Source organism: Dermochelys coriacea, chromosome 15 (genome assembly GCF_009764565.3).
Source record: "Dermochelys coriacea isolate rDerCor1 chromosome 15, rDerCor1.pri.v4, whole genome shotgun sequence".
In the NCBI taxonomy this organism is placed as follows: Eukaryota; Metazoa; Chordata; order Testudines; family Dermochelyidae; genus Dermochelys; species Dermochelys coriacea.
This window is the reverse complement of record NC_050082.1, coordinates 27,386,657-27,401,891: the sequence shown is the minus strand read 5'-3', so window position 1 is coordinate 27,401,891 and position 15,235 is coordinate 27,386,657. Positions and strand designations below refer to the sequence as shown.

At 50.3% G+C, this 15,235-nt stretch overlaps 1 protein-coding gene across 6 annotated transcripts in view; it reads right to left on the bottom strand.

Moving 5' to 3' along the window:
- Positions 1-3,525: 3,525 nt before the first annotated feature.
- ACAD10 (acyl-CoA dehydrogenase family member 10) overlaps positions 3,526-15,235 on the bottom strand; it is a 34,004-nt gene continuing 22,294 nt past the window's right edge. For all 6 annotated transcript variants that reach the window (XM_038373586.2, XM_043497905.1, XM_043497904.1 and 3 more), the window contains 9 exons: positions 14,610-14,998; positions 13,273-13,413; positions 10,839-10,976; positions 10,047-10,137; positions 8,817-8,975; positions 7,425-7,597; positions 5,419-5,562; positions 4,915-4,992; positions 3,526-4,452 (listed from right to left, as the gene is read on the bottom strand). In XM_038373586.2, the coding sequence (XP_038229514.1) occupies positions 4,318-4,452; positions 4,915-4,992; positions 5,419-5,562; positions 7,425-7,597; positions 8,817-8,975; positions 10,047-10,137; positions 10,839-10,976; positions 13,273-13,413; positions 14,610-14,998 (1,448 nt within the window). In that variant the 3' untranslated portion in view covers positions 3,526-4,317. The remainder of the gene's footprint in view (positions 4,453-4,914; positions 4,993-5,418; positions 5,563-7,424; positions 7,598-8,816; positions 8,976-10,046; positions 10,138-10,838; positions 10,977-13,272; positions 13,414-14,609; positions 14,999-15,235) is intronic.

Sequence of the window (15,235 nt, the reverse complement as noted above, 5' to 3'; positions counted from 1 at the left end):
CCGCAGGCCGGTCGGGGCCAGGGTCGCCGCGGGGGCCCAGCCCGCGCAGTAGGCGGCCGGCGAGCAAGGGCGGTAACGAGGCGCCTGTGTGAAGACAAAGCCCTGACTGTCGGGACTGCTGCCCCCCCCGGCCCCCCGAGTCCAGGGGGCTGTGGCAGGAACAAGGGTTTCATCTAAAGCCTCCCCTTAGGGCCCGTGGGTGGCTCTAGGTTAGAGACTTGTCTGGTCCCCGTCACTATGGCGTCTGGGCACCCCCCATCCTGTCATGTGCTAACACCCTTCCGAGTAGGGCAGCGCTCTTCCTGATGGGGAAACTGAGGCACGGGGAGGCCAACTGCCTGGTTTGCCCAAGGTCACACCGGGAGGCTGGGGTGGAGCAGGGAATTTAACCCCCGTCTCCCAAGTCTCAGGCTAGTGCCCTGGACCGTCCTTCCTTGTTGGGATATGTCAGGGTTAGGTAGAGAGCTGGGAAGCTGCTCATGTGCTGGCATGGCATTAGGGGACAAAGGCATAAGAAGGCTGTAGTTCTTTGCGTAGTAAGTAAGTTGCCATATTTTGCCCTTCCCTGGTGCTTGTAAGAATTAATAGGAATGCAGCTGCATGAAAAATGTAACTGCTGAATAATGCCCTTTGTGTGAAAGAAGGGAAAATAAATGTTATCCCCCCCTCCTCCCCCCGCTTCCTTTCCCAGCTACATAAACCAACCCTGGCTCATGGCCCCTTCCTCCCTCCCCTGAGCGTTGCTGACTCGGGGTGATTTGTGGCAACAGATTGTTGCAAAGAATCCACCTCTGGGTCAACCTGCTCTTTCTTCTAATGTTCCTCACGTGCATCTCTTGCACAATATCAGTATATAGGACCTGATCCTGCTGGTTGTGCCACACAGATGGACTCTACCCCTCCCCTGAGGCCTATTGACTGCAAGAAAGCTCCATGCCCGGAGTCTGCCCATGCCAAACAGCTCCAATCCTGAAGCCCCTGCCCTGGGCTTCTTAGCCCAAGCCTCACCTTCAAAGCACTGTCTACACAGCAATTTTTGGAGCACTGGCTGAGCCCCACGAACCCAGGTCTGTGGAACATGGGCTGGGAAGCTCGTTCTAAAATGCATAGACATACTCTTCAAAGCCTGCAGGTTTAAGCCAAGCCCCATGACACTGCTCCCTGATTTCAGTAAGTGCTCTTCAAACCCGAGCTCCTCCTTAGCTATGGGAAGCACATGCTGAGCTGGACAGAACGGGGCAGGTTACGCATGTCTGTGCACCAGATTATTCAAAGTTAATGGCAGAAGCTCCTCAGTGCTGTTCTGCTGATCCCTGTAGGTGGAGGGATGTGGTCAGAGACTGATCCCGGGGAAGGTGCTATCTCTGTGCTATGCCTGTCCACCATATGGTGCCATATTGCTGCTTTTGAAAATGTAAGCAGTGGTGTCAGGCTGGCATCTCTGGGGGAGGGGGCTGGGATTCTTTGTTCCTCTTGGCCAGCGCCTGTTTGGGGGCTTTCTCCGTTCCCTTCCCCTGAGGAGTCATAACGTCTCTCTCAGCAGCAGTAAATTCACACACACGGACGCACTGTTGGGAGCCTGACTTTCTGGCCAAAGCATTCCCCCTTAGGGAGTGTGGCGGTGTGAAAGACTATACCTGTGTTCACACCCTACACACCATTGTAATAATGTTTGTACAAGGTTTGCCTTGTGAGGTATTTAAAAACTTATAATTTGCTGGTCTGCACTGTACCTCGGTAAATCACAGATGGCCACAGAACTAGTCCCTCTAAAGCCCCAAGGAAGATGATAGGGTCAGGGAAGGGATGAGTTCAGCCTGAGGGTTGCTGCAGAGCTTAGTGTTTTCCAGAGCAGTCGTCCAAGTTGGCTATACACATGGGATGGGGCCAAGAGACTCAGTTCTGTCAAGTGGACAATATAAAGTCACCTGCATGTATGACAGGTGGAATTCCATCCTGGGAGTCCGTGAGAAATATCAGCTGAGCCAAGGCAGAGCAATTTGCTGCCAGCCCCACACTCCACAGCTAGAATTGTGTCTCGGCGTGCCATTGTTCAGGGGCATATTAGTTGTTTAATACAGGATAGGGACCCTGAGCACCGTCGTCATGCTCTGTGTCCCAATACAGCTGCCTGGGGCTCTGCTTTTTTTGGCCCTGCTGGCAGCATGCTCATTCTGCACATCCACCAATGTCAGACACGCAGCATGAGGGCTCATCCGTGCCCGCTGCACTCTGCTTCCAACAACACTACTGTAAATCCACTCTAATATGGAGATATACCTCTCTCATAGAACTGGAAGGGACCAAATACCATCCCTTATTTTTGCCCCAGATCCCTAAATGGCCCCCTCAAGGATTGAACTCACAACCCTGGGTTTAGCAGGCCAATGCTCAAACCCTCCCACCGAGTCAGTGGAGTCACTCTGGAGTTACAATGGCCCCCGGAGTGTATTTTGCTCTCAGTGCCTACCTTTCCTGTGCAAAACAGGCTGTGCTCCCGCACACCCCGAAGGAGGGGCTCATCTCCCACACTCACCCCATTCCACTTCTGTGTTTCTAGCCAGGGAACTGTGGGGCCTTATTCTCAGAGCCTGTCACTGTTTGTTTTACAGAATACCCAGGTCTCACAAACCCAGCAGAATGGCCCTTTGCAGGAGCCACCAGCCGGCAGAGCTGGGGCCAGGGACAGCACAGCAGGCTGGAGGAGCACATATGCACATAAGGGGCTTCCCCACAACTCTCATGCAATAATGTAGCCTCCCTGCCCCCTCCATGAGGCCTGTTGCTGAGCTCCTGCCTCCATCCCACATTCCCCCTCAGAGCTCCTCTCGCATACCGAAATGCCTGGTGCCAAGCACGCTTTGGCTGCAAGTTCAGCACCGTTTCAGAAACCCTCGTTAGAAGCGGCTCTGACCAAGTTTCCTTTATTCTCCTCAGTGACCGGATGGGGGCGTTCGGGTGAACGTGATGCTCTGGGATCCTTGTCAGCACATTTCATACCAAAGCTGTATGCAATCTGGGATAAGCCCTTTGGGTAGGTCTATACTGCAGCTGGGAGTGAGGCTCTGGCTAGCCACCCAAGTCCAAGCCCACCCGGCCAACCAGCTGGGCCCAAGTCGCCACCATGCTGAAACATCCACACTGCTGGGAAGTGCTCTCCCAGCTGCAGCGTACACATACAGTTTGTCTCTTCATCAGGGCCGGCTCTAGGCACCAGCCAAAGAAGCACATGCTTGGGGCACCCCATTTGAAGGGGCAGCATTCCGGCCGTTCTTGGGGCGGCACATTTCAAGGGGTGGCGGGGTTTTTTTTGTTTGTTTTTTTGCTTTGGCGGCTTGGTGCTTGGGGCAGCAAAAAAGCTAGAGCCGGCTCTGCTCTTCATGATCACTCACACCCACCCAAAAGGGAAAGGGAAACCAACCGTGCTTACGTGCATCTCTCCATTTGTCAGAACTGATCATTCCTGAGGAGGGGAGATGGTATAAAACATTCTGGAAAAACAATTAAACAATGGCATCTTCAGGGGAGGTCTCATGACAGGGGCACACCCAAGGAAGTGGGTCCATTATTTTTGTTCTGATTTGATCTGACATCACTAATGAATAGCATAGAAATCAGCGCGACTCCTTCCATGATTCTTTTTTCCTCTACAGAGCGGTGTGAATTACAAAAGTGTAACCAAGTGTACGCAGGTGGAAAATGGCAACCCCCACGCCCCATACACAGCAAATCATAGAACTAGAGCTCTACTTCCTTGGCAGAGTCCTCAGGAGCCAGCCAGTTCCCCGCCCGACTTCACCCCAGCCTGGGCATCTGTCCCTTCCAAAGAAGAGCAGGGTTCCTTTCGAACCAGTCAGCACCTCTCAGCCAACTGGGGCCTGATCGAATCCCCACTGAAGTCAACGAGTCTTTCCAGAGCAGGCCCCTGGAGGGGCTGCTGCTGGGTGACAAACTCTTTCCTCTCCATCCCTGAAGGCTGACCACTTGCTAGACCAGGAAGCCTGAGAGCAGGGCTGGAACTTGCAGGGGTGTGCAGCCAGCCCCACCGCAGCCTGGAGCAAGGCCACTGTGTGTGGCTCAAGGACACATTTTCTGCTTTTTGTTCCACCATCAAGCAAGCCCAGCATTAAACCAAGTGGGGAGCATGTTGTCTCTGCCTCAAGGGGTCTGGCAATCTGCAAGGACATTGAAATTAAAGAGCTATTGCCACCCCCAAACACACTGTGTTAATCAGAGTACCCCCACCACACATCCTAAGGCTGCAGATGGGAATTCCTCTTCCGCATCCCAGTGGTTGTTTTTCACAGCGGGCCAGGGCTAGCGTTTCAGCTCCAATTTAGCGACTGCTGTCCTGTGAACTTCATCGGGTCCGTCGGCGAGACGCAGGGCTCGCGCCCAGGCAAAGAACTGGGCCAGTGGATAATCGTTACTGAGACCTGCCGCTCCAAAGGCCTGCAACAAACCCATGGGACGTGTGAAAAGGGCAGGACAATGCCATGGTGGGAGCAGCCGAGCAAAGCAGGGACACTTAGCACTGTGGAAGCAGGAAGGCAAACTCCAGGGGCCCGAGGAGCTTGCTTCCTATCACATGGTTTCACGTGAGTTTAGTGCTGGTAGAAGGTTCTCCACAGAACAGGAACAGCGCATAGGCAACAGCAGGACAAGTTTGCCCTATGCCAGCCCTGGCTAATGTGCCTAAGTCCTGACCCGGAGGGATCAGGTCTAGGAGGAAGAGGTCTGGGAGCAGTTTCCTCCTCCCAGGAGGCAAGGATAGGACTAACTCATGAGTTGCAGGAGTTGGCTGAAAGCAGAAGAACCATGGGGCTCCAAGCAGCTGCTTGCTTTGTTTAGACTAAACCCCAACCTTCTGGCATGGGAGAGAAATGAGTGACAAGTGCACGACTCCCCGCTCACCTGGATAGCACGATCAATAACCCGCAGAGCCATCAATGGAGCCACCATTTTGATCATGGCGATCTCTAGAGCCGCTGCCTGTATAGAAACAGGATCAAACACATCAGATCCATCCAGCTTGGTCAACCCTCCTCAGTCCTGGCTTGCAGCCCCAGCTATTCCCGTTCTGGTCTGCCCAAAACAATGGTACCAATGTAAGTCAGGCTAGGCCTGCAGCCCCCCTGCTATCCCAGTCCTGTGCCTCTCCTGAACACAGACTGCCTGTCATGCTGAGCTCCATGTGATATTTCTGATGGGAATGAACATCCAAGAAGGAGAGGGCCCAAGCTCACTTTTCATTGGGAACCTGAGACATATTTTTGCTCAGGCCTCCAGGAAGGAAAAGTTTAAGAACTCCCCCATAGCGACCAGACAAGCTAAGCACACTGGGCTGAGCACTACAGTCCTTACTGTGCACTTACTCAGGCTGATATTGTTAGCCCCTGGAGGGCCCCAGCCACGCACCTTATTGCCAGCTGTATCCATGAGGAGGGCAGCCTTCAGGACAAGAAGCCGGGCCTGCTCAATCTCAGCGCGGGACTTGGCAATGTCTTCCAGGATAGTGCCCTGTTCGGCTAGGGGTTTCCCAAAGGCCACACGAGACGTCACCTGCAATAGGTGCACACAGGGCTAAGGGCCTCTGAGCTTAGAGAGTGCTATTTTTGCTGGTGATAGTATCTTACATTTGCAGAGAAGCTTTCATCCCAACTGCCGCTACAAACTAGACAGGGACCCACTTCACCTGTTGCTGGGATGCAGCCACCTCTGAAATGCCATGTGGCTGCTGTCTGACAGGGCACAGTGACACTACATGGCAGTTTGGGACAGCAAGCGAAGACTATTGTATCAGATTGCCTAGGGAATTGTTTAGAAGGGTAACTGACACCCTGCCTAAAATGGAATTGGGAAGGCCTTGAATCCTGGGTCCTGGTTAGAGTGCAATAGCCATCAGAATCTCAAGTTTCCAGATCCCCAAAAAGCAGCACAGCACCCCTAGCACCGATTCCTTGCTGACAGAGGGAACAGCCCCATTCCCTGCAACGTTCCTGGATGGTCTGCCATCCAAGTACTGACTAGGTCCTACCCTGTTTAGCTTGTAAGCACCAATGTGATCACAGGCCAAGGTGGTACAGCTGTAGGTCCACTGTGTAACACTCCCTTTGCATTTTCTCTCCTCTGCAGGCAGCGGGGCAAACTGACCCCTGGCATTACCACCCCAGGCCAATAAAGGCAGGGGAGAAATTCAGGCAGGTTCTGAGCAAGGGAAGGAAAAAGGGAAAGAAGCAAGTACAAAAGTGGAAAGAGGAGAATTTTGAGTGCTCAGGAAACCCCACACTCCTAGAAACAGGGAGACTTTGAAAGTATATCCTCCTGCTTCTCAGTGTCCACTTAACACAAGCAGATAGGCTTGGAAGATAGGATCTGTAGTGAAGCACGCAGGCACTCAGAAGCACACCAGGTTGGTACTGAAAGCTGCCTTCAAACTATCCGTGTTAAGACATCTCACAAAAGCTGCAATTAGATTTTAACTGTCCTGCCGATTCGCAGACTCTCAAGATCCACCTGGCCCAGTTACCGCTCCTCCCTGTGCTATAATGAAGCGGCGTGGGGCGTGAAAGAGGGACGGAATAGTGGAGAGCCCGAGAATGTGTTTAAAAAGGACAAATTGGGTGACCACAATGGTTCTGGTGCCATCGCCAGGATCCGATTACCTAATGGCCAGGGAGTATCTGAGGATGTTGCAGGGCTTCAGCCCAGGGATATGAATTGCCTGGTTAGTTGCTGTTATGAGCGCATTCTGAACTGACATAGAAAGGGCCCAGAAGTTGGAGACAACTAAGAAGGGAGTCAGAGCTAGGGAGAGCAGACAAGTTCAACCCTTAATGACGAAATGGAAGGAGGAAGATTCAGAGTACACTGGGGGCTTTATTTGGCTGAACAGTGCTGCAAACAGGGGAAGTCGATTTCTCTAATCACGAGAGAAACTCCCCACTCATAAGAAAAAAAGGGAGGCAATGGAGTGAAACAGCCCTTTGTCCATGGAGTACTCAGTCAGGCGGGGAAACCCATTTGATCAGCTGTGTTGCTCTTGTGAGGCTGTTCTTGTGAAATATTTATTTGATCTGAACTCTCAAACCTGCTAGAGATCTAAGGACTCCCCTAATAACTCACTGTAGTTTGGCTTCCAAAATCCACTGGTACAGGCTGAATTCACAGGGGTGGGAATTTGATTCTGGATGCAAGGCTGGATAAGTGGATTGTTTTCCGCTACCAATGGCGCTGTGGGTGTCAGGAAGGTATGTAGCTAAAATGGATTAAAAAGTGTTTACACACTACAGTGATATCATATTTCTCAGTAGACTGCTAGATCCAACCAGACTGAAATGCAGATAAGGCAGCACTTGGAATGCAGTTGCATAAGAGAACTGAGTAGCGGACAGGAACCCTGTCGAACCTGCAGCAATACTCACTCGCTCCTTCATGAGCGCCAGCGCCCTTTCGGAATAGCCCATGAGCCTCATGCAGTGGTGGATCCGTCCAGGCCCTAGTCTCCCTTGTGCAATTTCAAAGCCTCGGCCAGGTCCCAGCAGGATATATTCTTTGGGCACTCGCACATTTTCAAAGAAGATCTCCCCATGGCCAGCTGCAAAGGGAGGGACAGGATGCACTGAGCTCAGCAGCATCACTCACTGGACACATCCCCGCATGCAGGAAGTTTGAATGTCTTCCCGTTCCTCTCTTCCTGGCTCTTCCAGAGCCCATGCAGCTCTCACCAGCCAGGAGCAGGCAAGTGATCTAATAACTCGGATTCTCGTCAGGATTAACAAACATTGAGGTTTGCTGGTTTCTTTCCAGTGTTTGAACAAAAAAAGTCAAAGCCAGGGCAGAAAGGTTGCTGGGAGGCTTTTCCCAGTTCTGTTATCAGCACTTGCCATCTCCCCCCATCAGAGCCAGCCAATTCCTTGTTATTCCCAGCTCCCCCCACCACAGCCACTGCCAGTAATTCTGCATGCACAGACTGTGGACAAGAAAGCGTGTCCAATGCTAAATGGACTGAAATACGGGGTTTGCTGTGGTTTCTCTTTGTCAAAGAGCCAGGAAACGTCACTTAAAGATTCAACAGCTCAAAAGATCATCTATAGGGTTTTTTGACTGCAAAAATTAATGAAGTCATTACATATAATGTGATGGTAATGTCACTGGGATGTTTTAACCATGTGCTACAGGCTGTAGCAGGGAATGTAGCCCCAGGATTCCAGTGTTTGTTTTAAAAGGAGGTAGCATCGTAACACACTCCATGAATGATTATTTCTCACACCACTGGTCTGCCTGTTTCTACTACACCCTTCACCCCCAAGCCTTACACACAGCCAGTAAATTGCACTGATGCCTTGGGAGGCAGGTATTATTGAACTGAGGCACAAAGAAGTCATGTGATTTGCCCAATGAGAGTTAGTGGTAGAACTGGGAAGATGACCCGGGAATCCTGACTCCCAGTCCACTGCTCTGGATAATAAGACAACATTGCTCGACTATGTACCAGGGACAAGGGAAGAGCATGTGAGTGATGTAAAGAACTGGGAGTCAGGAGACCTAGGTTCTTGTCCCAGCTCTGCCACCACTCCACGTGTCCTCAGGCAAGTCGTTTCCCTGCTCTGGGCCCCAGTTCCCTGATCCACAGGACAGTAATGCCCAAGTCAGAGGATATGGACAAGCAAGGCACAGTGGGGTCCCACAGAAGCTAGGGCCGGCATATCAGAGGTGCACACAACATGTGCCCTTTCAAAACCAGAATAATACAGTGGACAAAGCGGAGCTGTCAAGGCATGTCAGTTACAAACTGAGCTAGCTCCTTTCCTCACCTGGGGGATCTTCTTCGCCAAATACACTGAGAGGCCTGGTGACTGTTATGCCTGGAGTGTCCATGGGAACTAAGAGCATTGACTGCTGTTTGTGGCGCTGGGCTTCAGGGTCGGTCTTCCCCATAAACACACAGAGCTGGCAACGAGGATCCAGAGCCCCTGCCGGGAAAAGACACAATGAGAACTAGACTGACTGGTGCTGAAAATCTCAGGCCCGAAGGCACATCAGGGTGAATTTGGTGCCTGTGTCTAATTTTGACTTAGTCCTTTAACAGAGCAGAGCAAATCCAGCCACTTTAACTGTAGCTAATTCAGGACATGGTTATTTGGTTTAATAGTTTGTTTCAACAGTTAACAGAAGAGAGGAGAGCTGGCATGAGAACTCTGGGCTCTGATAAAGGCTCTGAAGTCCTTTATTCACAATTACTGTGGAATTACCAGGCAAATTCAAGCTTTCCCACATCACCCCACCCATCCCTGTGACTCAAAGACATGGAGGGACCACCTGGAGGGGAGAAGGTTCTTCAAGGCTCATTCAGACCTTGGCCTCTCTGCTGGAACTGCCAACATAGGTGCTCATTACTGCCTACTGGGAATTGAACCGCGACCACCCGACTCATTTCACAGCCAGCAACTAGTGGATGATAACAGCTTGCAGTCACTACTGATCCGGGTGGGGTTAGAACTGGCTGCCTAGAAGTGAAAGCCTCAGTATCCCATTAGCAACCCCATGTGCCAGCCAGATGCCCTGTATTTGCTGTTTAACTCGTCCAAAAAGGGGATGTTTTCCTAATGATTAACATAAAGCTGAAGACTGCAGCAAAAGCAGTTCCCAGAGGGGCCCCTGAGGGGTCACAGCAGCATCTAATGCACAAATGCCTGTCACAGTCACAACTGTCCTTGAAACCGAACAGTGCTGTCTGAACTCTGCAGTCCCTGTTGGCTTAGCATATAGAAGTTCTGCTCTCCATTACTCTGGCGTAAATCCACAGTATCTCCATTCAAGACGATGGAATTATGCTGGATTTACACTGATGTATCTGAGATCAGAATCTGACCCTCCCTAAGTGAGGGTTGAGTGTAAGTCAGGGCCCAGGGCCCCTTTCAAGAACCGTTTTAGATCAGCACATTGGAGAAAAGGTCCAACAGACAGGACAGTATCACACCATAGCAGGCAGCCATGGGAGCACATGGCCCTCTGACGGAGACCATGCGTGTATTGGAATGTACCTGAAATCCACCATTTATGCCCATTTAGAACGTAGAAACCCTTTTCTTCTATGACTGAAGATTCGATGTTGGTGGCATCAGATGAAGCAACCTAAAGTAGAAACACTTTCAGTTTCAAATCTGCCAGCTCCTCTCAGCCTCGGAGGGGCCGGAGAGAAGTTTCAGACATTCTAATCAAGTGGCTTGGGAAGCGAGAAATCATTGCCTGAAGCTGGCAGAGCTCTGCACAGCATGGCTGATGCACACCAAAGGCTGGGAACCCCAGCTCAGCTGAACGACCTAGTGAGCAAACACCTCTAAAAGCAAAGCTGGGTAGTCACAAAATGGACTTCAGCACCGCCAAGAGTCAAGCCTGAGCACCTGCAGCTCCCCTAGAAAGAGGTGCCCAGCTCCTCTGCCAATCAGGCCGTCAGCTGGTTGAGTCCAACAGCTAGACAGTAGTTTAATTAAAACACTTTGTTACACTTCATAATTACCACTAACTGCCCAAGAGCACAGCTTAAGAAACATGGTGGCCAAGATTACTGGGAAGTGACTAGTGATTTTGAGTGCCTCCAACAAACACTTTAAACTAATGTGATTTTCTGAAATTGCTGAGCACCTGCCCTCTGAAAAGCAGGTCCCTTCAAAGGGGCTCAAGTTGGGCTCCCAAAATCACGAGCCACTTTTGAAAACCTTGGCCAGTGAGTATAATAACTGACAGTACTGAGAACAGGGAGAGCCTTTGTATGGTGTGGATCAGCAAGGTTCTACTGTACTCCATTGTGTGGCTGACTGGACAGCGATACTGACCTGTGGCTCAGTCATAGCAAAGCACGAACGTATCTTCCCGTCCAACAGAGGCTGCAGCCAGCGTTCCTTCTGCTCTTCCGTCCCATATCGGACCAGCACCTCCATGTTCCCAGTGTCAGGGGCAGAGCAGTTGAATATCTGGAGGGGGGAAAGCCAAGAACCAGTCAGCACAGCAGAAGCATGTTTGTTGGGAAAGGGAGTTTTGTAGGTCAAACTCAAACTGCACAGCTACTTCTGCCTGCCAAAAGCCTATTCCAAAGCATTCGGAAATTTAGACGACACAAGCTCATGCTGGTTTCAAAAGGCCAGAGCTAAGGGCAAAGATTTTACACTTAGGGGTGGAAACTGCATTGCAGAGACAGGTCCCTGAGCCAGCACACAGAAGAATGCCAAGGGGGAGCAGCATGCACCTGGGGCTAGCGCACACAGTAGCCTATACAGATGATGTTTTCTTATGTTGCATAGAAATGTAAGAAGACCCAAAAATCTATTTTCTAAAAATGGCTTGACAATAATCAAACGAGGCCAGGTAAAATAGGAGTAAAATGAAGTGAGCCAATTCAGAGGCCAGTTAGAGATGAGTTACAGCAGAATCCCAGGTCATGTTGTAAACACAGTTTGATCTTAACTGTTTTTTACAAGTGTTTTAAATCAAATGTTAATTGTGACAAAGCTCCATCCTTGCCTCCGTGGGTCCCGCATTTCCTGGTGGATTTCGCTAGCCTCAGAGGCTCACTTTGACCCTGCACGTAACCCTTCTCTCTCTAGACACAAGGGTCACAGTCTACTGAGCAATTTTCATCATAAGCCAGTGAGGGAGGTGAGGAGAAGTTATCCTTCCTTGCACAGTCTCTGTTGTCTCCCAGTCTCAGTGATTAATCAGGGGCAAAGGTGGGGGGGGAGCCCGGGCCCACCCTCCACTCCGGGCTCCAGCCCAGGGACCCCTAATAGTATCAGCTATGGTAGCTGACCTTTTAGAAACATGACATGTACAATTCCCTGGGCTACTTCCCCCACAGCAGCCCTCACTTCCTCAAGCTCCACTTCACCCTTACCTCAGGGCCTCCTTCCTTGTGCCTGATATGGTGTGTACTACTCAGCCCCTCCAACAGCGCAACTTCCTCCCACAGCTCCTGACATGCACACCCACCTGACTGACTGGGGGGCATTTAACTAGTTTCAGCCAGCCCCTGATTGGCTTCAGGTGTCCCAATCAACCTGGCCTTCTCCCTGCCTTCTGGAAAGTTCTTAATTGGCCCCAGGTGTCTTAATTGACCTGGAGCAGCTGCCATTTCACTTATCCTGGTACCAGGGATTTGTTTAGCCTGGAGCTAATATATCTATCTATCTCCCACTACTTTTCTATAGCCATCTGGCCTGCCCCGTCACACAATGTTTTGAAAAATGCACTCTCTATTTATAGTGATTGGTTTGGCATTTACACACGTTAATTGAGATGATGCTTAAAGTTAAACAGTCTGTGAGCATGTAGAAAATCTTTAATTATAGCAACAAGGTGGATTAAATGCTCATTATTTAAGGGCCGCTATTATCATTGATTATAAAAAGGGTAGTGAGCTGGTGTCAGATAGGCATGCCCATCCATTATCAAAGTAGCCTTAGAGAAAGGGTTAAACCCATTCTTCCTGCCAGGGTCTGACCACCCTGGCTTCACCATTCCATCCTAGAATGTGAGGATCAGTGCAAGGCCTGTTGGCTTTAACCAACTATAAATAAAGTTTTTAATTTTAATCACCCATTGTGTCATTCACACTCCTCCACTCAATTAAATGATCTGTAACTGCCCCAGAGGCTCAAACCTTAAAATTCAGCTTGGTTTTATTCTTTATCTTTTAAGCTACTAAGTGGGAACACACAAATCAAAGGACTGCACACTACAGAGAAGCTGGCCAAGTCCCCTTACTGGCAACCCCCTGGGGTGTGGTGTGTGCTACAGCAAGCTCTCCTTTCAGCATTTGGTGAGATCCTGCCCTGCTGCTGCCTGAGTGCACTGGAACAGGGAAAAGGCTCCTACCCCACTCCCCAGGCAATGCAGGGCAGGGCGAAACCCTTTGTAGGAGCCTGGTTAGAACGGCTCCATGCTATACTGGAAACCTGCACATGTGGTTCCATGCAGGGCTGGGGCTGGGCTGACTAGCATAGTGCACAATGGGCCACATTCTGGCCAGCACAGGCCCTTCCCAAATAGCACAATTACACACTGCAAAAGCAGCATTAGCATTCAGGTTCAAAGCAGCCAGGTGTCGGGGTAGGAGCAATCAGGAGGGGAGGGGGGAAATGTGTGCAGGGGGTACTAGCAGGGCAGGGGATAGGCCTGTAAATATTCCAGCAACAGGGGGCTAGCTAAGAATCCCTTACCCAGACTGCAGGTTTCCCCTCCACCACCCCAGATGAAAAGGCTCAAAGCAGGTACCTCAGGCGCAAACAGTGATGTTCCCATGAGCTCACACAAATGGGCAAACTCTTGGTTTGTGAGGCCTGCTCCATATTTCACTTCTGGATCATTCTCCACGGGTAAGAAAAGGTTCCACAATCCTTCAGACTTTGCCTTGTCCTTAAAGAATGGAACAGCATGACACTTTGGGCACAATTCTGCTCTCAGATGTAAGGGGCCAGCTTCCTGCCCATAGGGACTCCCAAAGGGCATGGATGCAAGAAGGACAACCCAAAAATGCTGGGATCTCCTGAGCAGAGCTGAGGCCTAAATCTGTCTTTCCCATTCATCAACAGACAAACACGCAAAGCTGTGGGGAAGAAAGGAGCTAAAGACTCAGCTTGGTTGTTGGCCTATTGAAGTCAGTGGAGTTACCCCAGAGGTGAATTTAGTCCAATGGGTCTATGGAAACATCACTTGCAGCCTATAAGAAGAATAAATACTAAAGTGATAGTACAGAGATGGCTTTGAAGTGGAGAATGATTTGGACTTGAAGGGCTTGATTCTGCCCAGTTATATCAGCATAAATCAGCAGTAAGTCCTTTAAAGTCAATGGGGACATAGTGATGTGTAATCAGACTCGGGCCACAAGGACAAATCTCCTAATGCCGAGGCCCTCTTGTATAAAAATGAAGATCACAGTTATACTGTACTTATAGAAGTCCCTCCCTCAATCCTGCTTCCACAGCTCAAGAGATCAAACACAGGAGACAGCTGGTGTGACATGTAATGGAAGACAGCGCCCGTTAGGTCAGGAACTGTGTTGGAACAAGGGCAGGTTAATATGCACGACAGGATTTTGAGTGAGCAAGTCACTGAGATAATGCAGCCCAGACAACTGGGTCAGAAGCTGGGGCTGGCTCGTATCCACAAGGTGGGAGACACAAGAGAGGGGCTACACTTACCAGAAGATGCCCAGGACAAATGTTTCTCTGAAAAATGCAGCTTTAGTCAGCCAGTTTATATGATGATGTGGGCTCTGGATTTACTGCCTCTCTCCAGGACTTCATTCCCACCCCTGTAAACTTTCCCTAGGCTCTGGGAGTCCATCTGGTTCCCCACTTAAGTCATTGCCACCCATAATAAAAATTCTGCAGTCAGAACTGAACTGATGGTGTGCAAGCCAGACGAGGCTCCAGCTTCCCCTCTCTTACTGTATTGGATCTGTGGACTGACAGGAGCAGATAAGTGATTTGATCAGGAAAGTGCACAGCTCTGGCGCAGAGGCATCCTGGGCGCTGACCTTTACAGTCAATGTGCCATCTTACAGACCCATGCTTGGAGGCATTGTTACTTTAAGCAGAAGTATGACTTACCTTCAGCTCTTCTATAAGAGGATGTGGAGTCCATCTAGACTGTGAAACCTGATGATCTCTCAGAACCTGCTCGGCAGGATAGACATGCATATCCATGAATCTCCTCAGCTTATGGTAAAGATCCTGGGCTCTCCCGGGAAGGCCGTCAGGAGAAAGAATCAGATGAGCTTTGGAAGTGTGAGCTGGTGTGGAAGGTGCCATAGTGACATAGTTTCTCCTGGAGAATGCCCCATTCCTGGTCCAGGTACTGTAAGGTCTTGCTAAAGGTTTTGCAGCTGGACATTCTTTAAACACTCGAAATCCTTCTTTTGTAGCAAAGTCCCATGCTAAGTTGGCCATGGACTCCGCCTGCTTTCCGCCACTTTCAGCTGCGGCTGAGCTTGCTTGACCTGCGTGAAACGAAAGTGGTTAATAACCACCGTCTGCTTAGCGAGTCCACACGACAAAGTACAACAGCGAAGGCCCAAAACACTAGCACGCACTAGCCCTTGGCGCAGGCGCTGCAGGATTATTTTATAAGGGTTCTGGCAACAATATCACAGTTTCTCATATTAAACACCAAGTCTATCAGCACTCTGGCAAGCTGCCCACGGAGTCCCTAGTAGGGTAAAGTTTGAGCAGCCCAT